This window comes from Glycine max, chromosome 11 (genome assembly GCF_000004515.6).
Source record: "Glycine max cultivar Williams 82 chromosome 11, Glycine_max_v4.0, whole genome shotgun sequence".
In the NCBI taxonomy this organism is placed as follows: Eukaryota; Viridiplantae; Streptophyta; class Magnoliopsida; order Fabales; family Fabaceae; genus Glycine; species Glycine max.
This window is the reverse complement of record NC_038247.2, coordinates 11,984,574-12,000,437: the sequence shown is the minus strand read 5'-3', so window position 1 is coordinate 12,000,437 and position 15,864 is coordinate 11,984,574. Positions and strand designations below refer to the sequence as shown.

The 15,864-nt window shown below is 40.5% G+C and overlaps 1 protein-coding gene across 1 annotated transcript in view; it reads right to left on the bottom strand.

Annotated features, from left to right (window-relative positions):
- The window catches only part of LOC100800603 (beta-glucosidase 42), a 34,373-nt gene that overhangs the window by 12,938 nt on the left and 5,571 nt on the right, over positions 1 to 15,864 (bottom strand). Inside the window, exons 2-6 of the mRNA XM_003538013.4 lie at positions 13,358 to 13,424; positions 13,184 to 13,242; positions 12,735 to 12,810; positions 6,226 to 6,300; positions 6,054 to 6,141 (exon numbers count right to left, since the gene is read on the bottom strand). Coding sequence (XP_003538061.1) covers positions 6,054 to 6,141; positions 6,226 to 6,300; positions 12,735 to 12,810; positions 13,184 to 13,242; positions 13,358 to 13,424 — 365 coding nt within the window. The remainder of the gene's footprint in view (positions 1 to 6,053; positions 6,142 to 6,225; positions 6,301 to 12,734; positions 12,811 to 13,183; positions 13,243 to 13,357; positions 13,425 to 15,864) is intronic.

Below are 15,864 nucleotides of genomic sequence, written 5' to 3'. Positions count from 1 at the left end.
TATACGCGCTCTTTGTGGAGTAATGGCCATTGGGATCAGATTTCCACACCCAACTATTTGTTGTGTGTTGCTGAACTGTTGTCTGTGCTATCTCTCCCAGAAAACCGACAGCCGAGTCAACTTCATTATCAAATAAGGGTCTTCTCCATGTAAGATTCCATTCCCCTGCCGTTTCTATGTAGTTACCCAACTGCTGAATGAGTTTTTGTTGCTGACAGGAGATTTGATACAGCCTGGGGTATTTTATCATTAATGATACCTCATCACCAGTCCAGCAGTCCTCCCAAAATCTAATCTTATCTCCACACCCCACCCTCCAAGTTGTTCCATTTTGAAGGACATTATTCAGCCGCTGTTCATGGGTCACCACCATTAGGTCCTGCCACCATAGTGATTCGTTGTTGCCTCTTTTTCCTTCAGCCAGTGATCTCCAACCACCATATTTGAAATCCAGTATTCTAGCCCATAATTCCCTATGTTGCTGAAACAGGTCCCACCTCCACTTTTCAAGTAGTGCTTTGTTAAATGTCTTGAGATCCTTTATGCCTAGGCCCCCCTTTTCTTTTGGAAGACAAATTGTTTCTCATTTGACCCACACAATCTTCCTTTGCTCCATTCCACCTCCCTATAAAAATCTGCGTTGAATGATGACCAGCTTGTCCACTATTCTGCTGGGTACCCCGAAAAATGAGAAAAAATAAATGGGGATAGATGTTAGGACTGACTGTATAAGGGTCACTCTACCCCCAAAGGATAGGTGTCTTTGTTCCCATCTAACTAACTTTCTCTCACTTTCTGATGACAGGATCCCACTCGCTACGCCTTGGGTTTGCCCCAATAGGAATGCCCAAATATGTGAACGGCATGGACAATATTCTACAATTCAGATATTCAGTAGCCTCCTTCCTCCATTGATCAAATTTCCCGACTACCCCGAAACAGCTTTTTGCAAAATTTATTGAGGCCTGATGCAAGTTCAAAACTCCTCATAATGGTTTTGATTGCCTTCACATTTTGCATTGTGGCCTCACCAAAATATATAGTGTCGTCAGTGTATTGTAAGATGTTGACTGCAACATTGTTTTTCCCCACTAGAAATTCAGTAAATAGCTTCTTGTACACTGCTTCTCTCATCAGTCCGGTTAAGGCTTCCGCTACAATGTTGAACAATAGGGACGCTAGTGAGTCTCCTTGTCTAATACCTCTTTGTGGAATAAATTCGGAGGTGGGGCTGCCATCTACCAGTATTGAAACCGAGACAGATTTGAGGCAGCCCTCAATCCAATGAATCCATTTGGTACAAAAGCCCAATCTCCGCAACATGTATGTTAGAAAATCCCACGAGACAGAGTCATATGCCCTTTCATAATCTACTTTGAACACCAAGCATGACTTTTGACACCTTCTTGCTTCCTCCACCGCTTCATTAGCTATAATTACACTATGCAGCAAATGCCTTCCACCTATGAAAGCAGAATGTCTTTCATCTATTATGTCTGACATGACCTTCTTCAATCTATTTGCTAACAACTTGACCACAATCTTATATACACAGCCTATTAGTGAAATAGGTATGTATTCATTGAGGCTTTGTGGATCAGGCACCTTAGGGATTAGGGCAATAAAAGAGGCATTACAGCCCTTCGGGAAAATTATATTTACATGAAATTCATCAAGGAACCGGAGAATATCAGGTTTTAATAGCTGCCAGAATTGCTTGATGAACTTGAAATTTAGTCCATCAAGACCTGGACTTTTCTCGCTTCCACACTCCCATATGTCCCTCTTTATTTCTTCCTCATCGAAATGTCTCACCAGCACATCATTTTGTTGTTGTGCAATACTGTTAAATCTGATGCCATTCAATTCTGGTCTGCACTGCTTGGATTCTTGGAATCTTTGCTGGAAGAACATACGAACTTCCTCTTTCACTCTTGTTGGTTCCTCAACCCAGGATCCATCAATGAACACTCCTTTCACTGCATTATTTCTTTGGTTAGAATTCAGTAGCAGGTGGAAATAGCGTGAATTACAATCCCCTTCTTTAATTCATCTTGATCTCGCCTTCTGTCTCAGTAACGACTCATGTGATTGAACAGCTATCCACAAATCTTCCTGTAGCTTTTTCTGGTTCATCAGTTCTTGGGAGGTTAACTGCCTATCGGTTGTATCGTCTTCCAGATTATTTAGGTCAGCCTCTATCTTTTGAACCTTCTTGAAAGTGTCACCAAACTGCTCCTTGTTCCATAATTTCAACCTCTCCTTAAGACGTTTTATCTTTTCTTTGAGCACGAAACCCCCCCAACCCCTTTGTTGTGTCTATGTCCAACATTCCTTGACTATATTCCCAAATGACTTATCTTTAAACCAGCAGTCAAGGATCCTGAATGGTTTGGGCTCCCAATCAACATTTTTAGAACTGAGCAGAATAGGACAATGATCCGAAAAGTTTCTATCCAAGATAAATTGTGTACTTCCAGGCCATTTAGTGAACCAATTAGCAAATACAAATATTTTATCCAATTTGCTTTTAGCAGCCCCATTTGGTCTGAACCAAGTGAATTTTCGCCCGACACATGGTATCTCTTTTACTTCTAACCCCGCTATCCAATACTCACTGACAAGCTTATCATCCAGCCCCTTCTAGGACGTGCCCACTCTTTCTGATGGGTTTCTGACACTGTTGAAGTCTCCCAGTAAGCACCAGAGGCCACCTAACTTAGGTTTTTCAGCTGCTTGACAGAGTCCCAGAGAGCTCTCTTGTTATGAACATCACATGGAGCATATATGTTAACTATGTGAACCTTCTGAGCCTCGTGAGTCAATACTCCTTCCAGCAAAATAACCCCCCTGCCAGTAACCTTCTTTTCCACTTTGAAAGTTTTCTCACTCCATAGGCACAGTAGTCCACCTGTTGTATTTGATGCGGGTTACATTTCCCATCTCACTTCAGCGTCTCCCCATAGAGTTTGGCACATTGTGTTGTCAATTTGCTCCTTCTTAGTCTCCTGAAGACATAGCATGTCTATTCGGTGTTTCTTAACCATTCTCCTAATTGCTGCCCATTTCACCCCCCTCCCTAGCCCTCTGACATTGTAGGATATGATATTCATAGGATAACATTCTTGTTCCCCAATTTCTCTGCCTCTTTCCTGTCTCTTTTCTCCATGGCCCAAATTCTATCAATAATGCTTTCATGGTCTGTGCCACATGTCACCCCCATTTCTTTTGTCATATTCCATTGATATTTTGCCTCCTGTAGGTGGTCTGTGCTGACATCGTTATTAGTTGGTGTTTCCTCCCCCTTTTCAATTTGACATACATTATTCATAGGTGTTGCATCCGTGGGTGGTTAACTTCCTTTATTGGTTGTAGTGTCTTTCTCAGAATCCACATTGGGCTGCTTTAGGTTGTTTTTATCTGTGTTTGCACCCATTAAACTCACATTTACACTATTGTGGGCCTCCTGCTTTCTACACCCCCTACTTCTCGAGTACACCTTCCAAGGTCCTGGGGTTTCCATTTTATTATAATTTGGGTTGTGACATTGCTGGTGTGTTGTTTCAGCAATGGTGTGACTAGTAAGGCGCCCACAATATTCGTGTGCCCACTATCAACCACTCCTGTGTCACGTGCTTCGGTGCTCCTTGCCAGCTGTGACCCATTGAGGCATTCGTCATCTTCTAGCTGTTGACGCCGTACGAGGTCAACATTTCCTATTTTAGGAACCCTTCGTGCCATTGCTTTCGCCTCTCTGCTCCCATCACATTACTGCTTTTGTGCTCTGCATGTTCCTTCTTTCTCGCAACATACCACTGTCTCCAGTCTAGGTTGCGCCACTGGTTTCGTCCCATTTCCAGCCCCCATTCCTAACATGCTTGTTTTGTGGTTTGTGCAGAGTGCCAACCTACCAAGGTTATTACCCACTGGTACCTCATCAGCGCTTGGACCGTTGGATAACAACAAGTTTCCTTTGGTCACTACCCCACCGGTCGAGTTGTCGGTAGTCCTTCTCGGCGCATAGTCGGTTCCCGGTGCTCCGAGCAGCTTCGAGATCGAAGTTCCGGTGTTGCTGTCACCGGAATCGATCTCCTCAGATGATCCGAGGGTGCTTTGAGGTTGGCAGCTGCAATTTCCATTGCCGTTCCCGTTTTCTTCCACGATGTGGACTTTGTATATCTCGCCGCCAATGTGGATGTTGACTGTGTGTAGGAGTGTGGGACTCCATGGGGTTCTGATGAGCACCCTTGTCCTGTCCAACCTTCGAAGCTCCTCGACGTCATCGTCCACCTCCACCAGGTCCCCTATCGCTGCCACGATCTTTCGGATTTGCACCATCTCCCATGCTACTAATGGAATGCCCCAACAATGAGCCCAGACCAGTCTATGGCCCGTTCTCATATTTGGGTTCCATTTCTCCAGCGAGTGAAACAGCGTCGACCCATGCCTAGTTTCTTCCTTAGCCAACTCCTTTGCTTTGGTATCAATAAAGCCAAGAAGTATGACCATGACATCCCCTAGATATTTTGGCACCACGTCTACTCCTACAGCCTAGGAGATGTCGTCTTCAACTCTGTCGAATGTCACCAGGTTCTTTAGTCAACCCACCCAAGCATCGGTGTACCACTGTTTGTCCCCCGTCGGAATCTCGAGGTGTACCGATGACTGTGACCCATCATGTCTGAAGCTCGCTTTCTCAGGATTTTGCCATTGCCCTGAAGTCATTGTGTTTGTGGCCACTACCTTCGCGTATGACATTGAAGGTACCTTGTGTTGTGATTGTTTCTGTCGAGCTGCTATCGTTCCATGGTTGTCATCACCCCATTGGATTTTGAGTTTTGTTCTGTGTTCTACGTGTCTCTCATTTTCTCTTTCATACTTTGGGATATTCACGTACAACTTTAATCCTCCAACTATAAGGTTGTCTAGCTGCCTTTCCAGTTTACGCACGTCCGACACCCCTCTAAACCTCACAAAGCCGTACCTCCTCCCCCCTTTGTTTCTTTGTTTGGAGATGAAGATCTTCCGTACATCCCCCCACTTTTTGAACTGGACCCAAAGGTCCTTCTTCGTTGCATTGCATCTTCTGGGAACCTCGTGAAGTAGAAAGTTGAGATGTCTGATCTCTCCCTCCAGTTTGCGTGAGAAGCATGGAGGTGCTGTCCAGGCTTGGTGCCGGCGTAGCTTCGCCGGGGATCCCCTCTAACTGTCGCTCCATTTCTCTCTCCTTTCCTTCTTGTCCTGGCCTTGACCTTTACCCACTCACTGTCTCTCTCTCTCTCACTGCCTCTTTCTCTCTCTCTCTCTCCATCATATGTGAGGCGAAACAAATGTAAAGGTAGTGTATTATTGACCCATATGAACAGGAGAATTGAAGAAAATGGGAATATACATTGGCATAGAGGAGATTTTCTTGTACATGCCTAAACGGCCAAACACATGGCAGGAGAGAGGAAGAGTGAGGAAGGTGTGAAGTATATTAGAGTGATAAAGCATTGTGAGGGGAGAGGACAGGCAAGCAAGAAATCAGATAGAAGAGAGGCACTTAAAGCTAGCCCGTCAAAGAGCTACCCTAGTTTCTGTAATGCTTCATTTCTGCTTCTTTCTCATTTTAGTTTCTCACGCTTTCTCTAAAAAGAATGTTCTGGCATACCAGACAACAGTAGCACAAACAAGGCTCTGCAACATGATTTCACTATCCCTCAATCCTACACATGGAATAAGATAGTTCTGATTCTGAAGTTGTTAGCCACTTCATGGAATTTTCTTCCCGATGGAAAAAGTTCTAGAGACTACTTGATTTTGCCTTTTTGGCTAAAGTGAGAACAGATCACTGATGTATCCTTTGGCACACTCATCATATGCATCCATTTTCATTTTCTTATTACTTAAATAGTCATAAAATATATATGATCACCATAACCATTCCAGCTCCTCATAAGTAGGTTACTACCTCATAAACTTTACTGCTTTCAAGCACAATATAAATCAGTTTTATGATTATATGAAAAGAAACAAATTCTAAAATGAAAAATAAGTTACATGATACCTACATGATTTGTTTATTTAACCATCCTCCCATCGACTCGTGAAGATGCAGCGGAAGATCCCAATGGTACAAAGTTACATAAGGTTGTATACCTGTCAGAAAAGAGTAACTTAACATATAATTTTAATGAAAGAGATAAGAAAAATAAAGGTAAAATAGCTGCATACAGATCATACCTCTTTCAAGAAGACCATTAATAATGTTGTTATAAAAAGTTATCCCTTCGTCATTGATTTTCGTTCCTAAGCCATCTATACCCAAAAACCATCACAATACAATAAAATGATAAATCCAAAGAATCCCTATCATTTATATTATATGCACTAGAAAAAACAGGTCAAATATCATTTTCAGAAAGGTATTTATGTGCAATACAATAAAATGATAAATCCAAAGAATCTCTATCATTTATATGCACTGCAAAACAAGTAAAATATATTACTATAAGTATGATATAACAGGCTCAGAAAGAGTTGGTTTTATTTAACAAAAGAGAGAAATTTCTTTAACAATAAGAAATATCATTTTCTTCTCCTAAAATTACATGGTATCAAAGCTTCAACTTTGACCCTGTGTTCAGCCAGCATGTCTTTTGTGCATTCTAGAGGCACCGAAGTTGCACCACTATCATCTGTGGTCGATGCTCTGTCCTCAGGTTCAGTTTACAGCTTATAATCCAAAAGCTGAATGGAAGAAACTAGATTGAGTGGGCTCAATCTATGAAGCTAGCCCTCGACAGAAAAGGTAAACTAGACAACTTAACTGGAGACACTCCTCAACCAGGAAAGAACGACCATTCTCTACAAAAATGGAAATCAGAAAACTCTCACCATCGCTTAGCTGATAAATTCAATGGAGCCAACAATTGGGAACCCATATTTATTTCTCCCAACAGCTAAAGATGTAAGAGAAGCAGTCCGCAATTGCTATTCTGACTTAGAGAACTCATCTCAGATTTTTTATCTCAAGACTCGACTTTGGCAGTCCGGACAAGGAGACCAAGATGTCATGACTTATTACTTCACAGTATAGCCCCCAGGACAAATTGTTCATAATTGTTCTCCACTTATAGTCCCTGTGCAGGTCATGAAAAGATTAGAGTTGCTGATGGTACCTTTTCCACTATAGCTGATGTTGGTTCCATTCCTAAATCTAAATCTCTAACTCTTTGCAATGTCCTTCATGTCCCAAATTTGTCATGTAACATTTTTTCCATTAGTAAATTGACACATGATCTACACTGTTTTGCTATTTTTGATTCCTCTACTGGCAAATTTCAGGAGTTGAGCTTGGGGAGGATGATTGGCAGCTAAAGAGGTTGATGGACTCTATTGTCAATGGAATTGATTAGCAGAATATTAGTTATTAATTGGCACAAATTGCAGAATATTTGTTATTATTGACACAGATTTGTTGGTCATTCAAAACAACAGATATTACATGATTATACAGCTGTAATTATCTCCTTAATTAGTTATCCCAGCTGTAGGATAGCATTTATTGCAAATTGGCTATTTAATGCACACATGTAGAAATCAAATTGTATGAGCACTATTTAATGCAAAATTCTCCACAGGAGAAGACACAGTTTTTCATAACTTTCTTGGCCTAATATGATATTAGTCTAGGTTGCAATCCTATCATAGTTCCGTTCAAAATTCCTAGCCTCTTGGTTTTGCAAGACTATCCAGTTCTTGCTCCTTGTTCCTTTTGTGATTTCTCCCTTGTGATTACCTTTTTTTTTCCCTTAGCCATATGTCTAGTGACAAGTATGATGTCTTATTCATTTGCCTTTAATGGAAAGAACCATTCTATCTGGGCATTCCAGTTTCAGATATTTGTCAAAGGTAAGAACCTTGGAGGTCATGTTGACGGCACCAATTCTGCTCCTAACAAAGAAAACCAGCTGAACGAATATACTGTGTGGGAAGTCAAGGACGCCCATGTCATGGCATGGATCATAGGCTCTGTTGATCCTCATATTGTTCTCAATCTCCGACCAATGGCAAGATGTGGGCTTATCTCAAGAAGATTTATAGCCAGAATAATATTGCTAGAAGGTTCCAGCTGGAACATGAAATTGCCATATTTCAACAAGATAGTCTCTCAATTTCTGAATTTTATTCTCAGTTCATGAATCGTTAGGTTGAATACACTGACATTGTCTATGAACATTTGTCAAATGAAAGTCAAATTGCAGTGCAAAAAGTTCATGAGACTACAAAAAGAGATCAATTTCTTATGAAATTGATATTTGACTTTGAGGGTATTCGGTCCAATCTCATGAATAGAGCTCCTATCCCATCCTTGGATACATGTCTCAATGAGCTTCTTCATGAAGAACAACGTCTCCTAACTCAAGCATCCATGGAACAACAAAAATCTCGCTTTTTTCCAGTTGCATATGCTGCACAAGGAAAACCTAAACGTTGAGACCTGAGTGATGTCCAAACCTTCTGTTGCAAAGAACTTGGACATTTTGCTTCACACTGTCCTAAAAAGTTTTGCAATTACTGCAAAAAAGACAGCCATATCATTAAAGAATGCCCCATAAGACCACCAAGGAAAACTGAAACAGCCTTTACTGTTGCAGCTGGTCCTTCTACTGCTGGTGGTTCTGCAAATCAACATGCTTTGCCTCTACGCAACCAATGACCCCTGAAATGGTCCAACAAATGATAATTTCTGCATTTTCTACTTTAGGACTTTCAGGAAAACCTTTTTCTTCTTGTACTTCGTGGTATTTTGACTCCGGTGCATCCAATCACATGACCAACAGTGCTGAATCCCTTAAAAATGTCACAAGATATTCTAGTAACCTTCAAATTCATACTACTGATGGAAACAGTCTACCAATCACAGCTATTGGTGACATTTCCTCCTCTTTAACCAATTGTTTTGTTTCCCTTGATCTCACTAGTAATCTTATTTTTGTTGGTCAACTAGTTGACAATGATTGCAAATTTACATTCTCAAAATCTGGTTGTCTTGTGTAGGGCCAACGATCAGGGAAGATGATCACGAAGGGGCCTAAAGTCGAACGTCTTTTTCCTCTTTATTTATCTCAGCCTCAATGTTCTTTTCCCCCTTTGGATTCTTGTAATTTAACTATTGTTAATTTTCAAATATGGCATAAGCGCCTTGGTCACCCAAACTCCTATGTACTTCATGACTTACTGAAATCTGGTGTTCTTGGTAATCAAATTTTCCCATCTCTTAGTGTTGTTCAATTTGATTGCAACTCTTGCAAACTTGGGAAAAGTAAAATTCTACCATTTCCAATTCATAAATCAAAAGATAAATCAGCCTTTTGATATGACTCATAGTGATCTATAAGGGATTGCAATGGTTATATCCCATGATAATTACAAATACTTTATCACTTTAATTGATGACTATAGTCGTTTCACTTGGGTCTATTTTTTGCGCTCCAAAGATGAAGCATTCTCTGTTTTCAAAAAATTTCATGCCTATGTTCGGACCCAATTTTCTTTCAAGATTAAAATTTTGCATTCCGACAACCGGGGGGGGGGAATATACATATCATTTATTTCTTGCAGACAAATGGCATTTTACCTCAAAGGTCATGTCCTTCCACACCCCAATAGAATGGGGTAGCTAAAAGGAAAAATCGTCATCTTATTGATGATGTCCATGTACCCTTTTGTTGGAATCTTTTGTGCCACCTCGATTTTGGTGTGAGACTCTCTCCACTGCTGTCCGCCTTATTATGTCTGCTTAATCATTAAACAATGATTCTCCTTTCTTCAAGTTATATGGTCACAAACCCATTTATTCCAACCTACGCACTTTTGGTTATACTTGTTATGTCCACCTTCCCCCACAAGAACACACCAAGCTCATAGCTCAATTTGTTAAATGAGTTTTTCTTGGTTATTTTGCCCACCATAAAGGACTTGTGTGTTATAATCCTAATCTACATAGGCTTCGAGTTTCTAGAAAAGTAGAAATGTCATCTTTCAAGAAGATACATTTTTTTCCAACTAACCAAGACACTCCCTCTTCTACATCCACTTCTGTTTTGCTATTGTTTCCTAACAATTCTGTAGGAAAATCAGCACCGCAACCTTTATTGGTGTATCAAAGACGTCAGGCTGTTCCACCAAATCCACCATCCATACCTCCAAGGCCCCCTCCCGATCAATCTCTAGCTGCTGATCCGATGCTTCATCCAGCACCAACTCCTTTACATCGCAATACTCGCGTTAGTAAACCACCAGAAATGTATGATTTTTCTTCCCCTTTATCATTGACAGCAACTATAGCATTTGTTCCTATTCCTTCTTATAGACAGGCCACGGAGCAGAAATGCTAGAGAGAAGCTATTGAAACAAAACTACAAGCACTAGAAGAAAATCAGACATGGGATGTTGTAACTTGTCCTTCTTCTGTCAAACCCCTTGGCATCAAATTTGTATTCAATATAAAGGTTCATTTGAATGGATCAATCAACCGATAGAAGGTCAGGCTGGTTGTTCTTGGAAATGATCAAGAATTTGGCCTTAATTATGAGGAGACCTTTGCACCTGTGGTCAAAATGACTACTATGCGCACTATTCTTGCCATTACTGCATCTGAATCTTGGCAAATACACCAAATGGATGTTAAAAACGCATTCCTCCATAGTGACCTCAAAGAGAAAATTTACATCAAACTTTCTACCGGTATGCCTTCACCTTTGCCTAATGCTGTTAACAAACTGAAGTGTTCTTTATATGGATTGAAACAAGCACCAAGTATATGGTTTGAAAAGTTTCACACAACACTGCTTGGTTTTTCCTTCATACAAAGCAGGTATGATCCGTCATTTTCATTCAAAGGAGCTTAAAAGGAATTGTCATACTTCTGGTTTATATGGACAATATTGTGGTCACCGGATTAGATCAAGAGGCTATTTGTACGATCAAGAGACTTTTGCATTCAACTTTCCACATGAAAGACCTTGGCTAACTCACTTATTTCTTGAGATTAGAAGTACACTTTCAACAGAAAGGCATTTTTGTCAATCAGCACAAATATATTCAAGATCTAATTCGATTAGTTGGTCTCACTAATTCTGCTCTTGTTGACACTCCAATGGAAATTAATCTGAAATTGTGACGAGATGAAGGTGACCTTCTACAAGACCCAACTTTCTATTGTAAGCTAGTTGGAAGTCTTATTTACTTAACCATCACCAGACAACATATCTCATTAGTTGTCCACACGATAAGCAGATTCATACAATTTCCTCGGCATTTGTATCTTTCACCAGTACACCGTATTATAGCACCCACTGAAGTAAAATATCACGCCATGTCTGTTGCATGCTCTGAGATTATTTGGCTACATGGTCTCCTTTCAAAGCTTGATTTTTCACAAGCAAAACGAACTCCACTGCATGCTAACAATACAAGTGCCATTCAAATTGCCACAAATCTTGTTTACCATGAAAGAACGAAGCACATAGAGGTTGATTGTCACTCAATCCGAGACGCGTATGACCATCGAGTTATCACCTTGCCTCATGTTTCTACATCTGTTCAACTCGCTGAGATTCTCACAAAATCCTTGACACGTCAATGCCATAATTTCCTAGTCAGCAAATTAATGCTTTTAGACTTACCAGCATTAATTTGAGGGGGGATGTCAATGAAATTGATTAGCAGATATTAGTTATTAATTGGCACAAATTGCAAAATATTTGTTATTATTGACACAGATTTGTTGGTCATTCAAAACAATAAACCTTACATGATTATACAGCTGTAATTATCTCCTTAATTAGTTATCCCAGCTGTAGGATAGCATTTATTGCAGATTGGTTATTTAATGCACAGATGTAAAAATCAAATTGTATGAGCACTATTTAATGCAAAATTCTGCACAGGAGAATACAAAGTTTTTCATCTGTAACTTTCTTAGTCTAATATCTATCTCTTTGAGGATGACGTTATTTTTAAGGATAAAACTCAGGGTAATTGTCTCAATTCAGTTTTGTTCATGAAAACGAAAAAAATAATGGTATGGCATTGTAGGCTTGGTCATTTAAGTTAAGGGGTACTTGAAACATTTATTTCCTGATATTTTTAAAAATAAAATCCAAATATGTTTTCGTGTGAAGTTTGTCAACTAGTAAAGCATCGGCATTCCTCTTATTCTCCTCAATCATATAAATTATAAGAAAATATAGTCCATTCACTTTAGTTCATAGTTATTTTTGGGGACCTAGTTGAGATCCTACCAGTTACGATCTTTAATTGATATACAGCCTTTAAAAGGCACTATTACTAGAATAAGAATCATCAAAAATTATTTCCTTTTCCTAAGAAAATTTTCGGTGTTAGTTTAGGAGTGGTTCAATCAAGGAAAAGTCTGCTCTTTGCTTTCATTATAGATCGCAAGGAGTCTTTTTTTTCTAGACCTGTGACTCAGTCTTACGCAAGGGCATATAACATGCTCCTTCCCAGCCAGTCCCTCCCTCTCAAGCTGTAAGTAATCCTTTAGTCAACACTTGTGGATATTTGGAACAAAAAGTTAACTATATTAGCTACTGACTGGGTAATGATGATACAGAGAAACAGACAAACTTTCAGGATTCATGACTCATGGACATGGAAATTCATTTATAAAACAACTAACTATATAGAAAACAGATTTAAAATTCATTAGTAATAAAACATACCGGGGAAAATCCGAGACCAAGAAATTGAAAATCTATAAGCATCAAATCCCAACTTGGCTATAAGATCAATATCTTCCTGTTACCATAATTACATTCAGAAAAGTTAAGATTTGAAAATTTGTACATAAGGCAGAAGCCAGACAGTTAATAGAAATAATTATAAGATACCCTAAATAAAATTTAAGATATCTCTTCATACTCTCATTCAAAAATAGAGTCAATGAATTTCCATCTGAAAGTATTTGGCTTCAAAGAACAAACAGGAACAAAAAATTTAATGAGGGGTAAAAAGAAAAACTGATGCACGCATTCATATGAGCAAAAGCCAGTCATTAAGGAAGAAACATTGCTTGAGTAATGTAGTTTAGTCCAAAATATAATCCACAACAGCAATATATAAACAGAAGTAAAAAGAATATCAAAAACATTAAAAAAATGATGTTACCGACCATGTACCGATGATAATGATTAACTGCAACATCACCATTGCTTTTGTCAAGAATTTTTCCTAATAAAACATAAAGACAAACCAAGTTATGAAGCATCAAGGAGTGCCATTAAGAAAAATGATAGTGAAGGGTTTCGCAATTTATCTATTAGTATTAAGGAAAAAGTTCTCATACCTTCCGTGTGTGTAAAGGCATCCCATATGCTAGGACCTCTACCACCCTCCTTACAAGCACCTTCTATCTAGAAATTAGCTACAAGCAGTTAAATGTCTAATTGAACAATTTTCACATCAGTTATAATCACAGCATTACTTAACTAAATATATGCCATTCTCCTAATAATTGGTCAAAAAACATTTATCTAAGCTGTCCTATCATAGAATTTCTTATATCTTAATTACATTGTCTTTATGGTGATTGCAATTTACAAGCTATTTTGAATAAATGGTTACCTAGTTTGGCTCTATAGCTATCATGAAATTCCACTTGATCAAAGCCAAATTTAGCTGAAATCTAAGGAAACATATGTTTAAGAAAAAGGAGAAATCAAGGTACAAAAGATAGTCAAATAGAATAATACTATGTGTGATGTTTTTTTTTATAGGAGAGGGACAAGCGCAAAGCATTCCAGGAAGTTTGCAATAATTTCAGGTGTCTTTCCTATACTTATCTTTTAAAGGACCAAGAACGCATAAGAGCTATATTAAGGTAAATCTGTGCGGAGGGTAGAGAATGAGAGAGAGAGGTGAGAGAGAGAGAGAGAGGGTGGTGAGAGAGAGAAACGTCAATCTGAGAGTGAGGGAGACAGACAGGGTAAGAGAGAGAGAGGGTAGACCGGGAGTGAGAGTAGACACAAAGAGAGTAGCTGAGGGTGACAGGAATGACTACCATCGAAGGGGACGTCGGAGCAAAACACGGAACTACTGGTGGACTGATGATGACTACATGCGACGTCAACGAGGATCATCCTCATGGATTGCATACGATGACACGTATCAGTCCGGTTGCAACACAAATCACGGAGACTGGGTTGAAGTGACACGCAAGAAGAAATCGAACATGGTGACTAATAGAGGTAGACCGGAAAATACTAGCCATCAACGAAAAGAAAGGAAGGTGACATGGAGAGATAAGGCCGGCGTCACGACATTCTACTTCTCTAGATTCCCTGAAGGGATGATGGAGAAGGACATGTGGCGGATTTTTCAGAAGTGGGGAAAGGTGTGGGAAGTCTTCATTCCCAGAACCAAAAACAAGCTAGGCCATAGGTTTGGCTTTGTTAGGTTCAAAGAAGTGGTGGATGTGCAGAGGCTAGAGAGGCAACTCGATAACAATATCTTCCTTGGTGGGGTGAAATTGCTTGTTAACAGACCGAAGTTTGATAGGGGGAAGGTGGTTGGAATACGTGAGAAAGGGTTCTCTAGTTATGGCGACGGGGATAAAGGAGCCCAGAAGGAAAACAAAGCCAGTGACAAACCTCGATCATATGCTGAGGTGGTGAAGGAACCCATATATCGTCAAATGAACTCTACGAATTCGCGGGTAGCTATGCCTGGGGTTGTAAAGGCGAATCATAGCCCGGTCATCTTGCACTCAAACGAGGCGACCTCTGAGTGGCTTTCTAAGGCATGGATAGCAAGACTGAAGAATAGAGGAATGTTTGAGAGGGTGGAGGAGGAACTGAAATGGGTGGTTGAAGATGACAATAATCCATGTTACTGGGTCGATGATTGGGTTATTTTTCCTTACATGGATGAATCCAAGGCTGCTCGACTCATACATCAAGAGAAGGAGACTGGGGCTACTCCTATATCGGAGCTCCAGAAATGTTCTCCGGAGTTACGGCCGACATATAGGCTCACCTGGGTTCTCATCTAGGGTCTTCCTCTGTCAGTATGGGAAGAGGAGTCCATGGCGAAGGTGTTGGCGGAAGTTGGTGAGGTGGTGGAAGTAGACGCGTATGTGGAGGCCAAGCAGCGATTGGACGTGGCGCGAGTCCTAGTTCGGATGCAGATGAAACCTCCATTTCAGGCGACGATTCCGGCCACCATAGACGGAAGTGACTACGTCCTCCACGTTGCTGAGGATACGACGAGTCTGGATGTGTCGAAGAAGATTCACTGCAACCCAGCCTGGTTCCCCCCTTCACCATTTTCGACCCAGCCAAACACCCCTGTAACAGGGGGTGTACTCCACCCATGGGCTTTCTCCGGTGACGAAGTCTCTGATGGAGCTTCCGATGACCTCATCAGCGGTTATCCTGAAGACTGGGACGCCTTCCCTACATCTACCTCTCGCAGGGACCAGTGGGTAAGGACCCTTGCCCGAAGATGCAGTGACCAGTCCGACACTCTTGCTGACGTGGACCCAGTTCAGAGAGACAACGTTCAAATTTCTCAGGGCAGGGAGGAAGAGGTGGCGTTGACACTCCCCAATGACAAACTTCCCCGAAATGGGGACATTCTAAATGGGGTTGAAGAAAGTGCTGTGCAGGGAATCACGCGAAATGAAAAGCACTCTGTCAAGGGCAGGCTTATAGACCAGGCCCCTTTGACTTACACTATGGAGGATATTCAATCTAGGTCAGAAAAAAGTTACGTAGGGGATAAAGGGGAAGTTTTGCCCCACCATTTAAAGGTCACGGATAAGGACAATGATGCAAGTAGTCAACAGCTTTCAAA